Source organism: Mesoplodon densirostris, chromosome X (genome assembly GCF_025265405.1).
Source record: "Mesoplodon densirostris isolate mMesDen1 chromosome X, mMesDen1 primary haplotype, whole genome shotgun sequence".
NCBI classification, from domain to species: Eukaryota; Metazoa; Chordata; class Mammalia; order Artiodactyla; family Ziphiidae; genus Mesoplodon; species Mesoplodon densirostris.
The window spans coordinates 122,256,551-122,274,115 of record NC_082681.1 but is presented as its reverse complement, the minus strand read 5'-3'; the positions used below and the strand labels follow the sequence as shown (position 1 = coordinate 122,274,115).

The following is a 17,565-nucleotide window of genomic DNA, read 5'->3' as shown; positions in this document are numbered from 1 at the left end:
ATACTATACATAGAGAATCCTAAAGATGCCACCAGAAAACTACTAGAGCTAATCAATGGATTTGGTAAAGTTGCAGGATACAAAATTAATGCACAGAAATCTCTTGCATTCCTATACACTAATGATGAAAAATCTGAATGGGAAATTAAGGAAACACTCCCATTTACCATTGCAACAAAAAGAATAAAATACCTAGGAATAAACTTTCCTAGGGAGACAAAAGACCTGTATGCAGAAAACTATAAGACACTAATGAAAGAAATTAAAGATGATACCAACAGATGGAGAGATATACCATGTTCTTGGATTGGAAGAATCAATATTGTGAAAATGACTATACTACCCAAAGCAACCTACAGATTCAATGCAATCCCTATCAAATTACCAATGGCATTTTTTATGGAACTAGAACAAAAAATCTTAAAATTTGTATGGAGTCACAAAAGACCCCGAAGAGCCAAAGCAGTCTTGAGGGAGAAAAACGGAGCTGGAGGAATCAGACTCCCTGACTTCAGACTATACTACAAAGCTACAGTAATGAAGACAATATGGTACTGGCACAAAAACAGAAACATAGATCAATGGAACAAGATAGAAAGCCCAGAGGTAAACCCACGCACCTATGGTCAACTAATCTATGACAAAGGAGGCAAGGATATACAATGGAGAAAAGACAGTCTCTTCAATAAGTGGTGCTGGGAAAACTGGACGGCTACATGTAAAAGAATGAAATTAGAACACTTGCTAACACCATACACAAAAATAAACTCAAAATGGATTTGAGACCTAAGTGTAAGACCGGACGCTATAAAACTCTTAGAGGAAAACATAGGAAGAGCACTCTTTGACATAAATCACAGCAAGATCTTTTTTGATCCACCTCCTAGAGTAATGGAAATAAAAACAAAAATAAACAAATGGGACCTAATGAAACTTCAAAGCTTTTGCACAGCAAAGGAAACCATAAACAAGACGAAAAGACAACCCTCAGAATTGGAGAAAATATTTGCAAATGAATCAATGGACAAAGGATTAATCTCCAAAATATATAAACAGCTCATACAGCTCAATATTAAAAAAAGAAACAATCCAATCCAAAAATGGGCAGAAGACCTAAATAGACATTTCTGTAAAGAAGATATACAGATGGCCAAGAAGCACATGAAAAGCTGCTCAACATCACTAATTATTAGAGAAATGCAAATCAAAACTACAATGAGGTATCACATCACACCAGTTAGAATGGGCATCATCAGAAAATCTACAAACAACAAATGCTGGAGAGGGTGTGGAGAAAAGGGAACCTTCTTGCGCTGTTGGTGGCATTGTCAACCTATGTAGCCACTATGGGGAACATTATGGAGGTTCCTTAAAAAAGTAAAAATAGAATTACCATATGATCCAGCAATCCCACTACTGGGCATATACCCAGAGAAAATCACAATTCAAAAAGACACATGCACCCCAATGTTCATTGCAGCACTATTTACAACAGCCAGGTCATGGAAGCAACCTAAATGCCCATCGACAGATGAATGGATAAAGAAGATGTGGTACATATATACGATGGAATATTACTCAGCCATAAAAAGGAACGAAATTGGGTCATTTGTAGAGACGTGGATGGATCTAGAGACTGTCATACAGAGTAAAGTAAGTGAGAAAGAGAAAAACAAATATCGTATATTGATGTATATATGTGGAACCTAGAAAAATGGTACAGATGAACCATTTTGCAGGGAAGAAATTGAGACACAGATGTAGAGAACAAACGTATGGACACCAAGCGGGGAAGGCCGTGGTGGGGTGGAGGTGGTGGTGGGATGAATTGGGCGATTGGGATTGACATGTATACACTGATGTGAATAAAATTGATGACTAATAAGAACCTGCTGTATAAAGAAAAATAAAATTAAAAAATAAAAAAAATAATAATAAAGTAGAAAATTCAATGGTCTTTAGTTTATTCACAAAGTTGTGCAATCATCACCACAATATATTTTAGAACATTTTCATCACCCCCCAACCAAAGGAAAAAAAAAAAACCACCTCTATACTGATTAGCACTCACTCCCCATTCCCACCCTCTGCCCAGCCCCTGGCAACTACTAATCTGCTTTTGTCTTTATGGATTTGACTATTCAGGCCATTTCAAATAAATGGAATCATACAATATGCGATCCTTTGTGACTGGCTTCTTTCATTTAGCATAATGTCTTCAAGGTTCATCCATGTTGTAGCATGTATCAATAGTTCATTCCTCTTTATTGCTGAATATTATTCTGTTGTATAGATATAGCACATTTTGTTTATCCTTTCCTCAGTGGATAACTCATTTGGGTTGCTTCCACTTTTTTGGCTGTTATGAATAATGCTACTATGAATATTTGTGTGCAAGTTTTTCTGTGAACATATTTGTTCAGTTCTCTTGGGTATATACCTAGGAGTGGAATTTTTGGGTCATCGAGTAAGTCTGTGTTTAACTTTTTGAGTAATTGCTAAACTGTTTTACAAAGCAGCTGTACCATTTTGCATTCCCACCAGCAGTGTATGAGGGTTTTAATTTTGCCACATCTTTGCCAACATTTGTTATTATTTGTCTTTTTTGATGATAGTCATCCTAGTGTGCGTGAAGTGGTATCTCATTGTGATTTCTGTTGATTCTTAGTTGACAAATCCATCAACAGCGTTAAAATCATACATTTTGATATTTGTATGGAAGGTCTTCCTTCCCTCAACTGCCAGATCTACTCCTAGATTGATAAGGTTCCTTAGTGTTCACTCTTCATGGGAGACAGGGCTTGGAAGTTATTTGTGCTGTATACATGCAGGTCTTTGCAGATAATTGGTAGGCATAGAGGCAGTATCTAGGTGATGGTTGGAATGCTGGTAGATTTCCATCTTTCCCTTCCTCCCTCCCTCCTTCCTTCATTTACCAAATATATTTGGCATTTAAGAATATCCCTTATTCTCACCACCGAAAGGAATAGAAGAGATCATAATGAAAAAAATCTAGCAGCTGTCTTAAGTGGGTTTCCTAGAAGCAGAGTCTGAGATAGGGGCTTCTGGTACAAGTGACTTCCTGAGAGAGTATTCTCAGGAAAAACCTATAAGGGAGTGAGGAAAACAAGATAGGACAGGGAAGAAGCTAGGCAAAAATATGGTTTCTGGAGAAGTCTGACCTCAGCCTGATCCCATTGGGAGCTCTGAAGTGTGAAATGCGTCAGTTTGTTCCACCCAGTGGCAAGAGAGGTGGGGGTCTGGGCCGTGATACTCTTGCTTCAGTTAGTCTTCTTCTATGGGCATCCCCCCAGGAGGGAGGGATATCTGATATCCTAAGCAACTCTGGGGGAGGTGCTGCCCATCTGCCAAGGGCAATCCTGGGGAGGAGGAGGGCAGGTAGAAGCGATACCCATTAGCATCTACGGCAGCTGGGAGATGAGAACTTCAGAGGAGTAAAGGGGACTTGCATGGAACACCAACAGTACCTGTGTGGGATTCATTAATTGATCAATGTATTTTTATTTTGTCCAGCTATCCAACTTCTTCTCCTTCATGTTGGAAAACTATACACGTGTACTTGAGAAAGATCCAGGTAAGTAAAAAGTTTAGTCTTTTGAAAAGCAGTCATTAAATATTGAATTGTCTCATCAAGGAATGTAAACTCTGAAGATGGGAGAACACTAAGAAATTAAAAAGATGCCCATCTGTCTTGTCTGTGTGACACCAAGCAACTGGTGAAATCAGTTTAACTGGCTTTTTCCATCCTTGATTGCTGTCAACTAAATTGACCATTTAATCTTTTCATTTTCAGAAAACTGAATTAGATTTCATTTTACATTAGTATGTTGAATACCTTCTCTGAACCCACAACCTACTGATGTACAATAGTAGCTTAGTAAAGAGGATCTTATTTTTAATCTACAGAACTTCTGTGCTGAGAGATCAAAATATCTTGACTATTTCATGAAACACATCTGGGTGGGGGATTAAACACAGTTGGCACCATCATGTCTCTGTTTTCTCCATAGCTAGCTAGCTGTCTGTCAGGCTGTCTATTTATCTATCATTTATTTAGTCATTCTGAAATGACTAAATAAATCATTTCAGATATAGACAATGTAGGTTTCAAAATGATTTTAAAATTATAGTTATTGAGGGACTTCCCTGGTGGTCCAGTGGTTAGGACTCAGTGCTTCCACTGCAGGGGGTATGGATTCAGTCCCTGGTCAGGGAACTAAGATCTCACGTGCCACACGGCACGGCCAAAAAAAAAAAAATTATAGTTATTCACAAGTCATGTATTTCTCTGCAAATTAAGATCTGCCTGTTGTTATCTTCAAGGTAGGCACTTGACTTAGAAGCTCATTTTTCTTTAATTTGGACCAACCATTTTTGCTCTAGTTAAAAATGTGTATGGCATCTAAAGCATCTTTTAATCTAGTGAGCACCCTTCCAAGTGGTGAAAGAAGGGTGTTTTAATGGTATGCTCTGAGCTAAGTACATATGTGTGAAACTAATTAAAGCATTTAATGATCTGTAGAAGGTTTCTGAATGGTGGAATAGCCAAACCTGAGGAGTGGGGGAGTGGGTGGGAAGTAGGTATTTTGCCATTTTTTTTCTTTTAGCTAATTACAATTTGAAGACAGTTGTTTGTGCTTCATGTTCTTTGGCAAAAATATTTCTGGGAGGAAATATAATAATAATGAAATGAAACAACCCTCTTTCTGCTAATGACCTAATATTTTAATCTGAGCTATGCATCAGAATCACTTATGGATTTTCATAGCCACAGATGGCTGGGTTCCAGCCCAAAGATATTTACTCAGGCTCTCTCTCTATATATATATATTTTTTTTCCTTTTTGCGTTATGTGGGCCTCTCACTGTTGTGGCCTCTCCCGTTGCGGAGCACAGGCTCCGGACGCGCAGGCCCAGCGGCCATGGCTCACGGGCCCAGACGCTCCGCGGCATATGGGATCCTCCCAGACCGGGGCACGAACCCGTATCCCCTGCATCGGCAGGCGGACTCTCAACCACTGCGCCACCAGGGAGGCCCCAGGCTCTATATTTTTAAAAATCTGCTTAAAAAATTATGCAAGTGATTTTAAAATATTTTAAAAATTTTATCAGAGAAGGGGACAACCTTCTTATGTAAACTTTTCTGGAAGAAAAGTATACAAATTACAGGAAAGTACACAAATGATAAGTATATGACTTAATAAATTTTCTCAGAGTAAACTCAGCCTTGTAACATGCACCCAGAACAAGAAATAAAACATTATCATAGCCACAGAAGCCCCCTCCTGTTCTCCGCCACTCACTACCCAATCCCTGCACCCTCGTCACTACTTTCCTGCCTTCTACCTCCTAGATTAGTTTTGCTTGTTTTTGAACTTCTCTATATAAGTGAAAGCATACAGTTTTGCTTCTTTTACTCAACATTATATTTGTGAGTCATCCATTTGGTCATTCTTATTGCTGAATAATATTTAATTTTATGAATATACCAAAATTTATCCATTCTATTGTTTATGGACATTTGAGTTGTTTTCAGTTTTGGTAATTTAAATGGTTCTACTATGCACATTCTTGTACTTGTCCTTTTTAGTGAGCATATGTATTCTTTTCTTTTGCTATATACTCATTTTCAGTTATCTATTGCTGTATAATAAACCACCCCAAAATTTAGTGCTTTAAAACAACAACCATTTTATTGCTTGTGATTCTGTGGGTCAGGCATTTGAAGGGCTCAGTGGGGCTGGCTTGTCTTTGTTGCACGTGCTGTCAGTTGGGCTCACTCAACTTAGCTGGGCTGGAGAGGGAGGTCCAAATGGTTTTCTCACATGTTTGCGACTTTGGTGTGGGCTATGAACTTGGATACCTCAGTTCTCCTCATGCAGCCTCTCTGTCCAACAGGATATCTTGGACTTCTTTACATGGCAGCTAGATCCCAAGAGGGCAAAGGCAGAAGCCACAAGGCCTCTTTAGGCCTCTGCTCTGGAACTCACACAAAATCAGTTCTGCCATATCCTACTGGTCAAAGCAAGTCACAAGGCTAGGTGCAGATTCAAAGGGGTTAGCAAAGATCCATCTCTTGCAGGGAGCAGTAGCAGCAGCATTATCTTGTAAAGGGATATGAATACAAGGAGACGTGATTCGTTGGGGACCATTATTATAAAGATGTACCACAAGCCAGGAAAGGAAGTTTGGAGTTATAGGGCATGCATATGGTCAGCTTTATTAGGTACTGATAAACAGTTTTACAAAATTGTTGTACCAAGTTATACTGCCAACAGTGTATGAGAGTTCCAGTTGTTCAGTATCTTTGTCAACACTTGAAATTATCAGTCCTTTTCATTTTAGCCATTCTGGTGGGTATGTAGTAGTATCACATTTCTGCTTTAATTTGCATTCCCCTGGTGAGCAGAGAAGTTGCTCACCTGTTTGAATGTTTAGCAGTCACGTGGACATCCCATATAGCAAAGTGCCTATTCAGGTCTTTTGCCCATTTTTCTATTGGGTATCTGCCTTTTTCTTACCAATTTGTAAGAGTTCTGTAGGTATTCTAAATATGAGAATGTGAATCTTTGTTAGATAACTTTATTGCAAATATCTGTTCTTAGTCTTTGGCTTTTATCCATCCCCCTAGTCTTTAATCTTTAAATGATGTCTTTTGATGAGCAGACATTCTTGATTTTAATGTAGTACAATTTTTTTCTTTTATGGTTAGTGCTTTCTGTATCCTGCTTAAGAAACCCTTGCCTGATATGAGTGTGCGCACATATGTGTGTGTCTATGTGTGCTCATTTGTGCAAAAATAAATACAGGAGAAACCTACAGGGTAAATCAGAAACTAATGGCATTATTTACCTACAGGAAATGGAGGGATGGGTGGGAGCAGGGCAGAAAGAATGGGGAGAATGAGGTTTGGGTAGGAGGGATGAGGGGAAAGTGACACATCTCTGAGAATAACTTTTTGTAGTTCTGACTCTTAGAACCATGATAATGTTTCACATCCCTAAAAAAAAAAAATTAATTAATTAAAAACAGGAAGAGAGAGAGAATGTGATTCCCAAGTAGGATACACACTGCGACAAATGAACTTAATTGTATTACAAATGAATAACCATCACACAAAGGAGGTGGGGAAAAAACAAAATAACCTAAGTGACATTGGAAAATAGCATTTAATCATAATATGCCTTGATGAGGTTTCATTTTTATTTATCTTGTGTGGGGTTTGCTGAGCTTCTGTTATATCTAAGTTGATATTTTTGTCAGGTTTAGGAAATTTTCATCCATTACTTATTTAAAATATCTTTCTTTTCAAGTCTAAATATCTTTTTCTTTGTGAATCCTTGGCTTTTAAACTTAGAAGGCCCTGAAATATTTAAAATGTGGATTACTATGGCTGTTTTTCTAGATTTTTTATGATTTGACTTTTTAAAGTTTTAACATTTCATAAATTTTGAATTTTTAATATTAAACTAAAAAAGGAAATTTTGATGCCTAGTGGTTGAGAATAATTAAAAAACATACCTACGAAGAAAATGTCCAAGTAGTTAACCAAATTTTCCCCATGACATTTATTTCATAATGTATCTTTTCACCATGTTCTGTAGTGCCTCCTTCATAATATATTCATTTAAAAGTGTGTAATAGGGCATATTTCCGGGCTGTCTGTTATCTTATACATCTGTCTATTATAGAGTCCTAGAATCATACTGATTTAGTTATTATATGTATCAGAAAAAGAGATTTACAGATTATTGCTGTATGTTGATTTCACTTTCAAAATTTTTTCCAGCTTTATTAAAATATAATTAACATATAACATTATATAAGTTTAAGGTGTACAGTATGATTTCTTATATGCATATATTGCAAAATGATTACCACAATGTTAGTTAACACATGCATCAATTCACATAGTTACGATTTTGTGTGTGTGTGGTGAGAGCTTTTAAAATGTACTCTCTTAGCATCTTTCAATATACAATAGAGTATTATTGACTAGAGTCACCATACTGTACATTACTGTAGATTGCTTTCTGATGACCCTTTTTGGTGGGAAAGTTCAAGACAGCCTCCACCTAGGCCTGTTTGGCAGAAGTGCTATGACCCCTAAGCAGGGTATATTTAGGGACCGGAAGGTCACTTAACATTTCCAGATACCAGGGCCAGTTTAATGGTTTTAACTCTGAGGCACAGAGTATGCTGAGACATTCTGGGTGTTCCAAAGGTTAGAGGTGACCTACATGTCCTACTGCTTGCTCAAAGTCAATTCATAGGACTTGATGGGGAGACGCTGCACATCCATTCCCCAGTCTGATTTTTCACATCAGCCTCCTCCCACAGGTAGAAAGCCAAAGCTGCTATATACATAGCAACAGGTTTAAACAGAGTCTGGTGGAAGTGGGGAGTGGGATGGAGTGAGTGGAAGTGTTGTTTTGACTTTTCTTTCTGCTTCCCAGATAACTCAAAATGTCCTATCAAGCCAGGTATTTTATATTTTTTGTTGCTATGGTGAATAAGATATTTCCCCCACTATATCTCCCTAATGATTATTGGTAGTATTTAGTAAAGCGTTTGGTTTATGTCTGTTTATTTTGTATTGTGATACTACTGAACAGTAACATTAAATAATAATAATAATTATTATTACTACTCATATTTATTAAATGCCATGTACCATGTCTTTTAAGTGCTTTAAGTATATCATTTCATTTAGTTTTCATGACAAACCAGTGGAATTAGTATTCTCATCCCCCTTCTGTGGATGAGAATACTGGGGCTTATAAGATAACCTCCCAAGGTTATTCATCTTATCAGTGGTGAAGCTGTGATTCAAACCAGTGAGATTAACCGCTGTATTATTTTAAATCTCTTATTAATTCCGGGAGTTTTTCAGTTGATTTCCTTGAGTGTAGATATTTAATCACACTGGTCACAAGTAACTTTATTTTTATATCTTTCTATCCAAGAGTCACTGCTCTTATTTTGGCTTCATGTTTTATTATATTTGCTGGAGATAGCAGAACAGTGTTAAAATGAAACAGTGAAAGTGGGCATCCTCGTTTTGTTAATGATTTAATGGAAAAACCACTACCATTGATTTAAATTTTTAAAAATACGTTAAGGAGGTATCCTTCCATTCCTAGTTTTCTAAGTTTTTAAAAAAATCAAGAACAGGTGTTGAATTTTACAAAATGTCATTTTGGCATCTATTGAACTTATTGTATGGACACTCATGATTTTAATCCAGATTCATAATTGAGAAATGAAATAACTATAAACATAGTTCAATTTGTGCTTTTCTTTTTCCAGCAACATCTGGAGCTTGTATTCAAAGTGACATGCAGGTGGTAGAGGCAGAAATTGTTGTTTTTTTAAAAATTATGGGCTTTAGATTTTTCCTAGTCCAGGTTTTGAGTCTGTACTGGGCAAAAGAAAAGATTGTGTGTAGGGGGTATTTTTGAAGTATTTTCTTTAGAACAACTTGTTAAGGCATTATTCAATTATAAGTCAAGATTTTATTATATTTAATTACTATAGATTCATGTTGACAGAATTGTAAACCAAATAGGTATGGATTAATTCTAATCACATGTTGCACAAATATTCTTATAGCTGGCATTCATTAAATTATTATTATTAGTTATAATAGTTACAGCCCACAAGGACAGTACTTGCGTTTGAAATGTTAACACTTTTGATTGTTTTCACATAAGATGCACATTAGCTACCCACGTTAGGAAGAAAATCTATGTTATTCTTTTTTTATGTGGATAAAAACCAGCAGAAGGATTATGATTTGATGTTTATTGATATTTCATATTGAGTAGTTTTGATTAAGAATGGTTTAGGGGACTTGCCTGGTGGCGCAGTGGTTAATAATCCGCCTGTCAATGCAGGGGACACAGGTTTGAGTCCTGGTCCGGGAAGATCCCACATGCCGCGGAGCATCTAAGCCCGTGCACCACAACGACTGAGCCTGCGCTCTAGAGCCCACAAGCCACAACTACTGAGCCCACGTGCCACAACTACTGAAGCCCAGGCGCCTAGAGCCCATGCTCCGCAGCAATGAGAAGCCGGCGCACCGCAACAAAGAGTAGCCCCTGCTTGCCGCAACTAGAGAAAGCCTACGCACAGCAACGAAGACCCAATGCAGGCAAAACTAAATTAAAAAAAAAAAAGAATTGGTTTAGGGAATTCCCTGGTGGCCCAGTGGTTAATACTCTGTGCTTCCACTGCAGGGGGCCCAGGTTCAATCCCTGGTTGGGGAATTAAGATCCTGCAAGCTGCACGGCAAGACCAAAAAAAAAAAGAAAAAAAGAAAAAAAAATTGGTTTAGGGAAATGGTGCTTTTTCATATATTTATCACTGAACTTAATGTAAGGCCAGAAACTATCAAACTCTTAGAGGAAAACATAGGCAGAACACTCTATGACATAAATCACAGCAAGATCCTTTTGGACCCACCTCCTAGAGAAATGGAAACAAAAACAAAGATAAACAAATGGGACCTAATGAAACTTCAAAGCTTTTGCACAGCAAAGGAAACCATAAACAAGACCAAAAGACAGCCCTCAGAATGGGAGAAAATATTTGCAAATGAAGCAACTGACAAAGGATTAATCTCCAAAATTTATAAACAGCTCATGCAGCTCAATAGCAAAAAAACAAACAACCCAATCCAAAAATGGGCAGAAGACTTAAATAGGCATTTCTCCAAAGAAGATATACAGACTGCCAACAAACACATGAAAGAATGCTCAACATCATTAATCATTAGAGAAATGCAAGTCAAAACTACAATGAGATATCATCTCACACCAGTCAGAATGGCCATCATCAAGAAATCTAGAAACAATAAATGCTGGAGAGGGTGTGGAGAAAAGGGAACACTTGCACGGCTGGTGGGAATGTGAATTGGTACAGCCACTATGGAGAACAGTATGGAGGTTCCTGAAAAAACTAAAAATAGAACTACCATATGACCCAGCAATCCCACTACTAGGCATATACCCTGAGAAAACCATAATTCAAAAAGAGACATGTACCAAAATGTTCATTGCAGCTCTATTCACAATAGCCCGGAGCTAGAAACAACCTAAGTGTCCATCATCGGATGAATGGATAAAGAAGATGTGGCACATATATACAACGGAATATTACTCAGCCATAAAAAGAAACGAAACTGAGCTATTTGTAATGAGGTGGATGGACCTAGAGTCTGTCATACAGAGTGAAGTAAGTCAGAAAGAGAAAAACAAATACCGTATGCTAACACATATATATGGAATTAAAAAAAAATGTCATGAAGATCATAGGGGTAAGACAGGAATAAAGACACAGACCTACTTGAGAATGGACTTGAGGATATGGGGAGGGGGAAGGGTAAGCTGTGACAAAGCGAAAGAGAGGCATGGACATATATACACTACCAAACGTAAGGTAGATAGATAGTGGGAAGCAGCTGCAGAGCACAGAGAGATCAGCTCGGTGCTTTGTGACCGCCTGGAGGGGTGGGATAGGGAGGGTGGGAGGGAGGGAGATGCATGAGGGAAGGGATGTGGGAACAGATGTATATGTATGACTGATTCACTTTGTTATAAAGCAGAAACTAATTAAAAAAAAATGTTAAAATAAATAAATAAATAAATATTTATCACTGAACTTACAAGAAATGAGGGCCATCAAATGTATGAAAGGAAGGGCCAGACTGAACTTTTTTTTTTTTTAAGAAGAAAAGCAATATTTTTATTATGGTCTTAAATAACAAGACTGAGTTTTAATAACCAGAACTGGTGGAATTGACTTGATGTGTCAGTTAGCTGTTGAGAAAGGGAAAGTTGACAGAACATTGGTGAAGGCAATGATCGGGAAAAGAAAATCAGTTCTTGTTTATACCTCACCAGTTGGGATTTCTCAGTAAGGTAGTTATAAGATGATATAGTGCGGGAATAAAGATGCAGACCTACTAGAGAATGGACTTGAGGATATGGGGAGGGGGAAGGGTAAGCTGTGACAAAGCGAGAGAGTGGCATGGACATATATATACACTACCAAACGTAAAATAGATAGCTAGTGGGAAGCAGCCGCATAGCACAGGGAGATCAGCTCGGTGCTTTGTGACCACCTAGAGGGGTGGGATAGGGAGGGTGGGAGGGAGATGCAAGAGGGAGGGGATGTGGGGACATATGTATATGTATAGCTGATTCACTTCGTTATAAAGCAGAAACTAACACACCATTGTAAAGCAATTATACTCCAATAAAGATGTTAACCAAAAAAAAGATGATATAGTGAAACTGCTGAGGTTGTTTTTGGTTTTGTTTGGTTGGTTGTTGTTGTTGTTTTCCCAAGAGGAGCCTGATTTTTCAGTAAGTAAAGCTGGGAAGAAGAAAGGTTTTTTTTTTTTGAGTAAGATGCTATTCTAAGAAAGACTACCAAGTAGAAATGATCATTAAGATAGTCAAGTAGAATATTTTGGCTTTTTTGCCTACAAAATGAACCTGAGATAAAATTTACCAAGATGCTCTGCATTTCTAGTTTTCAAACATAAAATGAAATAATTAAGTTTTCTCAAATCACAATCCAAATCCAAATGAGAAAAATAACCACTGCTGGACCACATTGAAGACAGACATTATTACTCCTAAATTTAACTTCTTATAAAACATCATCAATTAACACCAAGAAATATTGGAGTACACAGTAATTTAGAAAACATTTTTAAATTACCAAATATTATGACTTTAGAAAAAAATTTCAAGTTTAATTTTTAATTGTAATCTCTCAGCATAACTGAATAATGAGAAACAATGTATTCTATCTACATCTGCTAGCATCATACCTTCCTAACCTATAGAGAACTTCTTATTCATTTATTTATTTATTTTTGGTTGCATTGGGTCTTAGTTGCTGCATGTGGGCTTTCTCTAGTTGCGGTGAGCAGGGGCTACCCTTCGTTGTGGGGTGCAGTCTTCTCATTGCAGTGTTTTCTCGTTGCGGAGCACGGGCTCTAGGCGGTGCGGGTTTCAGTAGTTGTGGCACATGGGCTCAGTAGTTGTGGCTCACAGTCTTAGTTGCTCCGTGGCATGTGGGATCTTCCCAGACCAGGCAGGGCTTCAACCCGTGTCCCCTGCATCGGCAGGCGGATTCTCAACCACTGCACCACCAGGGAAGCCCTAGAGAACTTCTAATTAATGAGCTTAGTAGCAATTCAGTATTAATGAGCTGAAGAGTATGTCATTGTCCTCTCTATCAGTTATCTGTTACTGCAATAATACTGTGTATTCAACAACTATAATAGCTCAGTAATATGTAATAAACATTTCTTTTTGCTCACAAGTGTACAGATCAGCTGAGCACTTCTGCTGGTCTTGGCAGACTTGATTTGGCAGTTTTTTGGGTCTTGGTTGGAGTTCACTCATGTGTTTACAGGTCTGCTGGCAGGTGGCTGATGTAGGATGGCCGTGGCTTGGGTGACTCAGCTCTGCTGCACATGGTCTTGGAGCTTTCAGTAGACTAGCCTGGGATTTGTGGTAGTGGCACAGTTTCAAAAGAGAGAGCATGGAAGCATACAAGGCCTTCTGAGGCCAGCTTGGAACTGGTACATAACACTTCCACCATATTCTTTAGTCCAACTCAAGTCACAAACCCAACCCAGCTTCAAGGGCTGGGGAAGGAGACTCTTGATGAGAGTGGCTGCAAAATCACATTAAAAAGAGCATGACTAGAGGTTGGAGTAGAGAATTGGGGATACTTTTGCAATCAATCTACCATATCACTTTTCATCTTTCTCCACCTGAATTGGCCAGATTTCTTTTCTTGGGCTGACTGTTTCATAGGCAGTCTAGCAAGAAAGAGATCCTGGGTCTCAGCACCTACTGAAATGGGCAGTGCAGGTAATCCGTTACACAGAAATATCTCTTCGAGAGAGAGAGGTCCTTTGGGAATTTCTACCTATGGTTTGTTACCAAGAAGAAAAAAAATCATGTCAGAAAATTGGGTTTTATGTGACGAGAGAAACAAATCAATTACAGTTAAGTAAAATTTGAAGTGTTTAACGGAAAAATTGAATGTTGCCATTTAATTTTCTGTAGATCCTGAATAGCCACAGATGTTTGAACCAAATACAATACCACAGATGTTTGAACCAAATACAATACATTCTTATGTTTCCAGCCCTATATGTAAAAATCTGAGATATTAGAGTGGGCAAAAAAAAAATGTAGAGTTAGAGCTTCAGAGCGTCAAAATACCTTGATTGACCAGTTTTCCCTGTGCTCCTCCCTCTCCTCCCCGCTGATGAACTCACTGCTTTGGTAATATGTCCACCTGGGAAGGGATAATGATGATTCATGTGAATGTACCTACTGATCTCAGAACAAATCATTCCTCATGGTTATGTGTGGGTTATCTTGGTATTCATAACATTTAGCACAGTGCCTTACATGGGCTAGGTATTCAAGAAGTTATTTATTGCATTTTAAGTATGGGAATGTAGATTTTTTCCCCCCTTTTCTGTCTTTCTATTTCCAGAATTAGTAACTCACCTTTTTGGCAGCAACATCCAGGACAAGGATAGACAGGACTATTTGGGGTTGATAGACATCCCAGACTCCTACTGTGGTCCTCGGCTGCAATTTCCTCTCACTTTTTCTGATATTGATTTACTTATTGAGGCCTTCAAGCAACAACAGGCAAGTAGAAGCAGATACTGTCCTGATTCTTGTACATAACATGTGCTCACTGACTATCTGTTGAATGAATAGATGAAAATACTACAGCAGAAATGCATTCCCTTGGGAAAAAACTTCACATTAAGTGAGAGCTACCCTCTGCTTTGCTTAACCCATTAAATACAAATCTCCTCAGGTGCACAGAAACCTCATCTCTATCTATAGGCTTACATTATTTCCTTGTTCTTTTTCTGAGGTTTAATTCACATACTATAAAATTCACCATTTTAAAGTGTACAGTTGATTCAGTGCTTTTTAGTACATTCACAAGATTGTGCAACAATCACTAATATCTAATTCCAGAACATTTTCTTCACCCCCAAAAGAAGTGCCGTACCCATTACCATTCCCTCCTCCCCCACTCCTGGCAACCACTGTTCTACTTTCTGTCTCTGTGGATTTGTCTCTTCTGGATATTTTGTACAAACAGAATCATGTAATATGTTTCCTTTTGTATGTGGCTTATTTCTCCTAGCATAATGTTTTTAAGGTTCATTCATGCCATAGTATGTTTCATCACTCCTTTATTTTTATGGCTGACTAATATTCTATTATATGAGTATACCACATTTTGTTTATCCATTCATCAGTGGATGAACATTTGGATTTTTTCTACCTTTTGGCTATTATGAGCAATGCTGCCATGAACATTTATGTGTAAGTTTTTATATGAACATATGTTTTCAATTCTATTGTTTCTATACCTAGGAGTGGAATTGCTGAGTCATATGGTGACTCAATGTTTAACGTTTTGAGGAACTGCTAAATTGTTTTCCACAGTGGCTGCACCATTTTACATTACCACTAGTAATACGAGAGGGTTCCAGTTTCTCCACATTTTTTGCCAACACTTGTTATTTTATGTTTTTAAAAAATTTTTAATTTTATGTTTATTATAGCTATCCTAGTTGTGTGTAAAGTGGTATCTAATTGTGGTTCTCATATGCATTTCCCTAATGGCTAAGATGTTGAGTATCTTTTCATGCTTACTGGCCATTTGTACACATTCTTCAGAGAAATGTCTATTCAGATCCTTTGCCCATTTTAAAATCAGGTTGTTTTTTTACTATTGAGTTATAAGGGTTCTTTATATATTCTGGATATAAGTCCCTTATCAGATATACAATTTGCAAATATTTTCTCCCATTCTGTAGGTTGTCTTGTCACTTTCTTTTTTTTTTTTTTTTTTCGCGGTACGTGGGCCTCTCACTGTTGTGGCCTCTCCCGTTGCGGAGCACAGGCTCCGGATACGCAGGCTCAGCGGCCATGGCTCACGGGCCCAGCCGCTCCGCGGCATATGGGATCCTCCCAGACCGGGGCATGAACCCGTATCCCCTGCATCGGCAGGCGGACTCTCAACCACTGCGCCACCAGGGAGGCCCTGTCACTTTCTTAATGTCTTTTGAGTCACAAAAGTTTCTAATTTTGATTATGTCCAATTTATCTCCTTTTTTCTTTCGTTGCTTGTGTTTTGGCATCATATCTAAGAATCCATTGCTAAATCCAAGGTCATGAAGATTTACCCCTATGTTTTCTTTTGAGAATTTTATAGTTTTAGCTCTGACATTTAGCTCTATGAGCCATTTTCAGTTAACATCTCTATATGGTATGAGGTATGGGTCCAACTTCGTTCTTTGCATGTGGATATGCAGTTGTCCCTATACCTTTTGTTGAAGAATCTGTTCTTTCCCCATTGAATGGTTTTGGTTCCTTTGTAAAAAATTAATAGGCCATAGCTGTCTGGATTTATTTCTGGACTCCTAATTCTTTTCCATTGGTGTGTGTGTCTATCCTTATGCCAGTACCACACTGTCTTGATTACTGTAGGTTTGTGGTAAGTTTTTTTTTTTTTTTTTTTTCCTGCGGTACGTGGGCCTCTCACTGTTGTGGCCTCTCCCATTGAGGAGCACAGGCTCCGGACGCGCAGGCTCAGCAGCCATGGCTCACGGGCCCAGCCGCTCCATGGCATGTGGGATCTTCCCAGACAGGGGCACGAACTCGTGTCGCCTGCATCGGCAGGCGGACTCTCAACCACTGCGCCACCAGGGAAGCCCTTGTGGTAAGTTTTGAAATCAGGAAGTGTCAATCCTTTGACTTTGTTATTCTTTTTCAATATTGTTTTGACATTTAGGGTCCCTTGCAGTGAATTTGAAGATTGACTTTTCCATTTATGCAAAAAAGCCCACTGAGATTTTGGTAGGGGTTGCACTGAATCTGTAGATTGCTTTGGGTAGTATTGTCTTCTTGACAATATTAAGTCTTCTAATCCATGAACATGGGATGTTTTTCCATTTATTTGGGTCTTCTTTAATTTCCTTCAGCTATGCTTTATAATTTTATATTTTTCAGTGTACAAGTCTTTCACTACCTTAAATTTATTCCTAGGTATTTTATTCTTTTGGTTGCTATTATAAAACAAATTGCTTTCTTAATTCCCTTTTGAACTGTTCATTGCTGGTGTATAGAAACACAACTGATTTTTGTGGGTTGATCTTTTACGCTGCAACTTTGCTGAATTCATTTATTAGCTCTAATAGGTGTGTGTGTGTGTGTGTGTGTGTATTCTTTTGGATATTCTATATACAGGATCACATCATCTGTGAATAGAGTTTTACTTCTTCGTTTCTGGTTTAGATGCCTTTTATTTCTTTTTCTTGCCTAATTGCTCTGGCTAGGATTTCCAGTATAATGTTGAATAGCAGTGGTGAGAGCAGACATACTTTTCTTGTTCCTGATCTTAGGGAGAAAGCTTTTAATCTTTTCACCACTGAGTTTGGTGTTAGTTATGGGGTTTTTTTTGTTTTTTTTTTTTG

At 38.1% G+C, this 17,565-nt stretch overlaps 1 protein-coding gene across 1 annotated transcript in view; it reads left to right on the top strand.

Annotated features, from left to right (window-relative positions):
* The window catches only part of PPEF1 (protein phosphatase with EF-hand domain 1), a 111,560-nt gene that overhangs the window by 22,201 nt on the left and 71,794 nt on the right, over nucleotides 1-17,565 (top strand). The window contains exons 3-4 of the mRNA XM_060086560.1: nucleotides 3,535-3,595; nucleotides 14,553-14,713. Of these exons, the coding sequence (XP_059942543.1) occupies nucleotides 3,535-3,595; nucleotides 14,553-14,713 (222 nt within the window). The remainder of the gene's footprint in view (nucleotides 1-3,534; nucleotides 3,596-14,552; nucleotides 14,714-17,565) is intronic.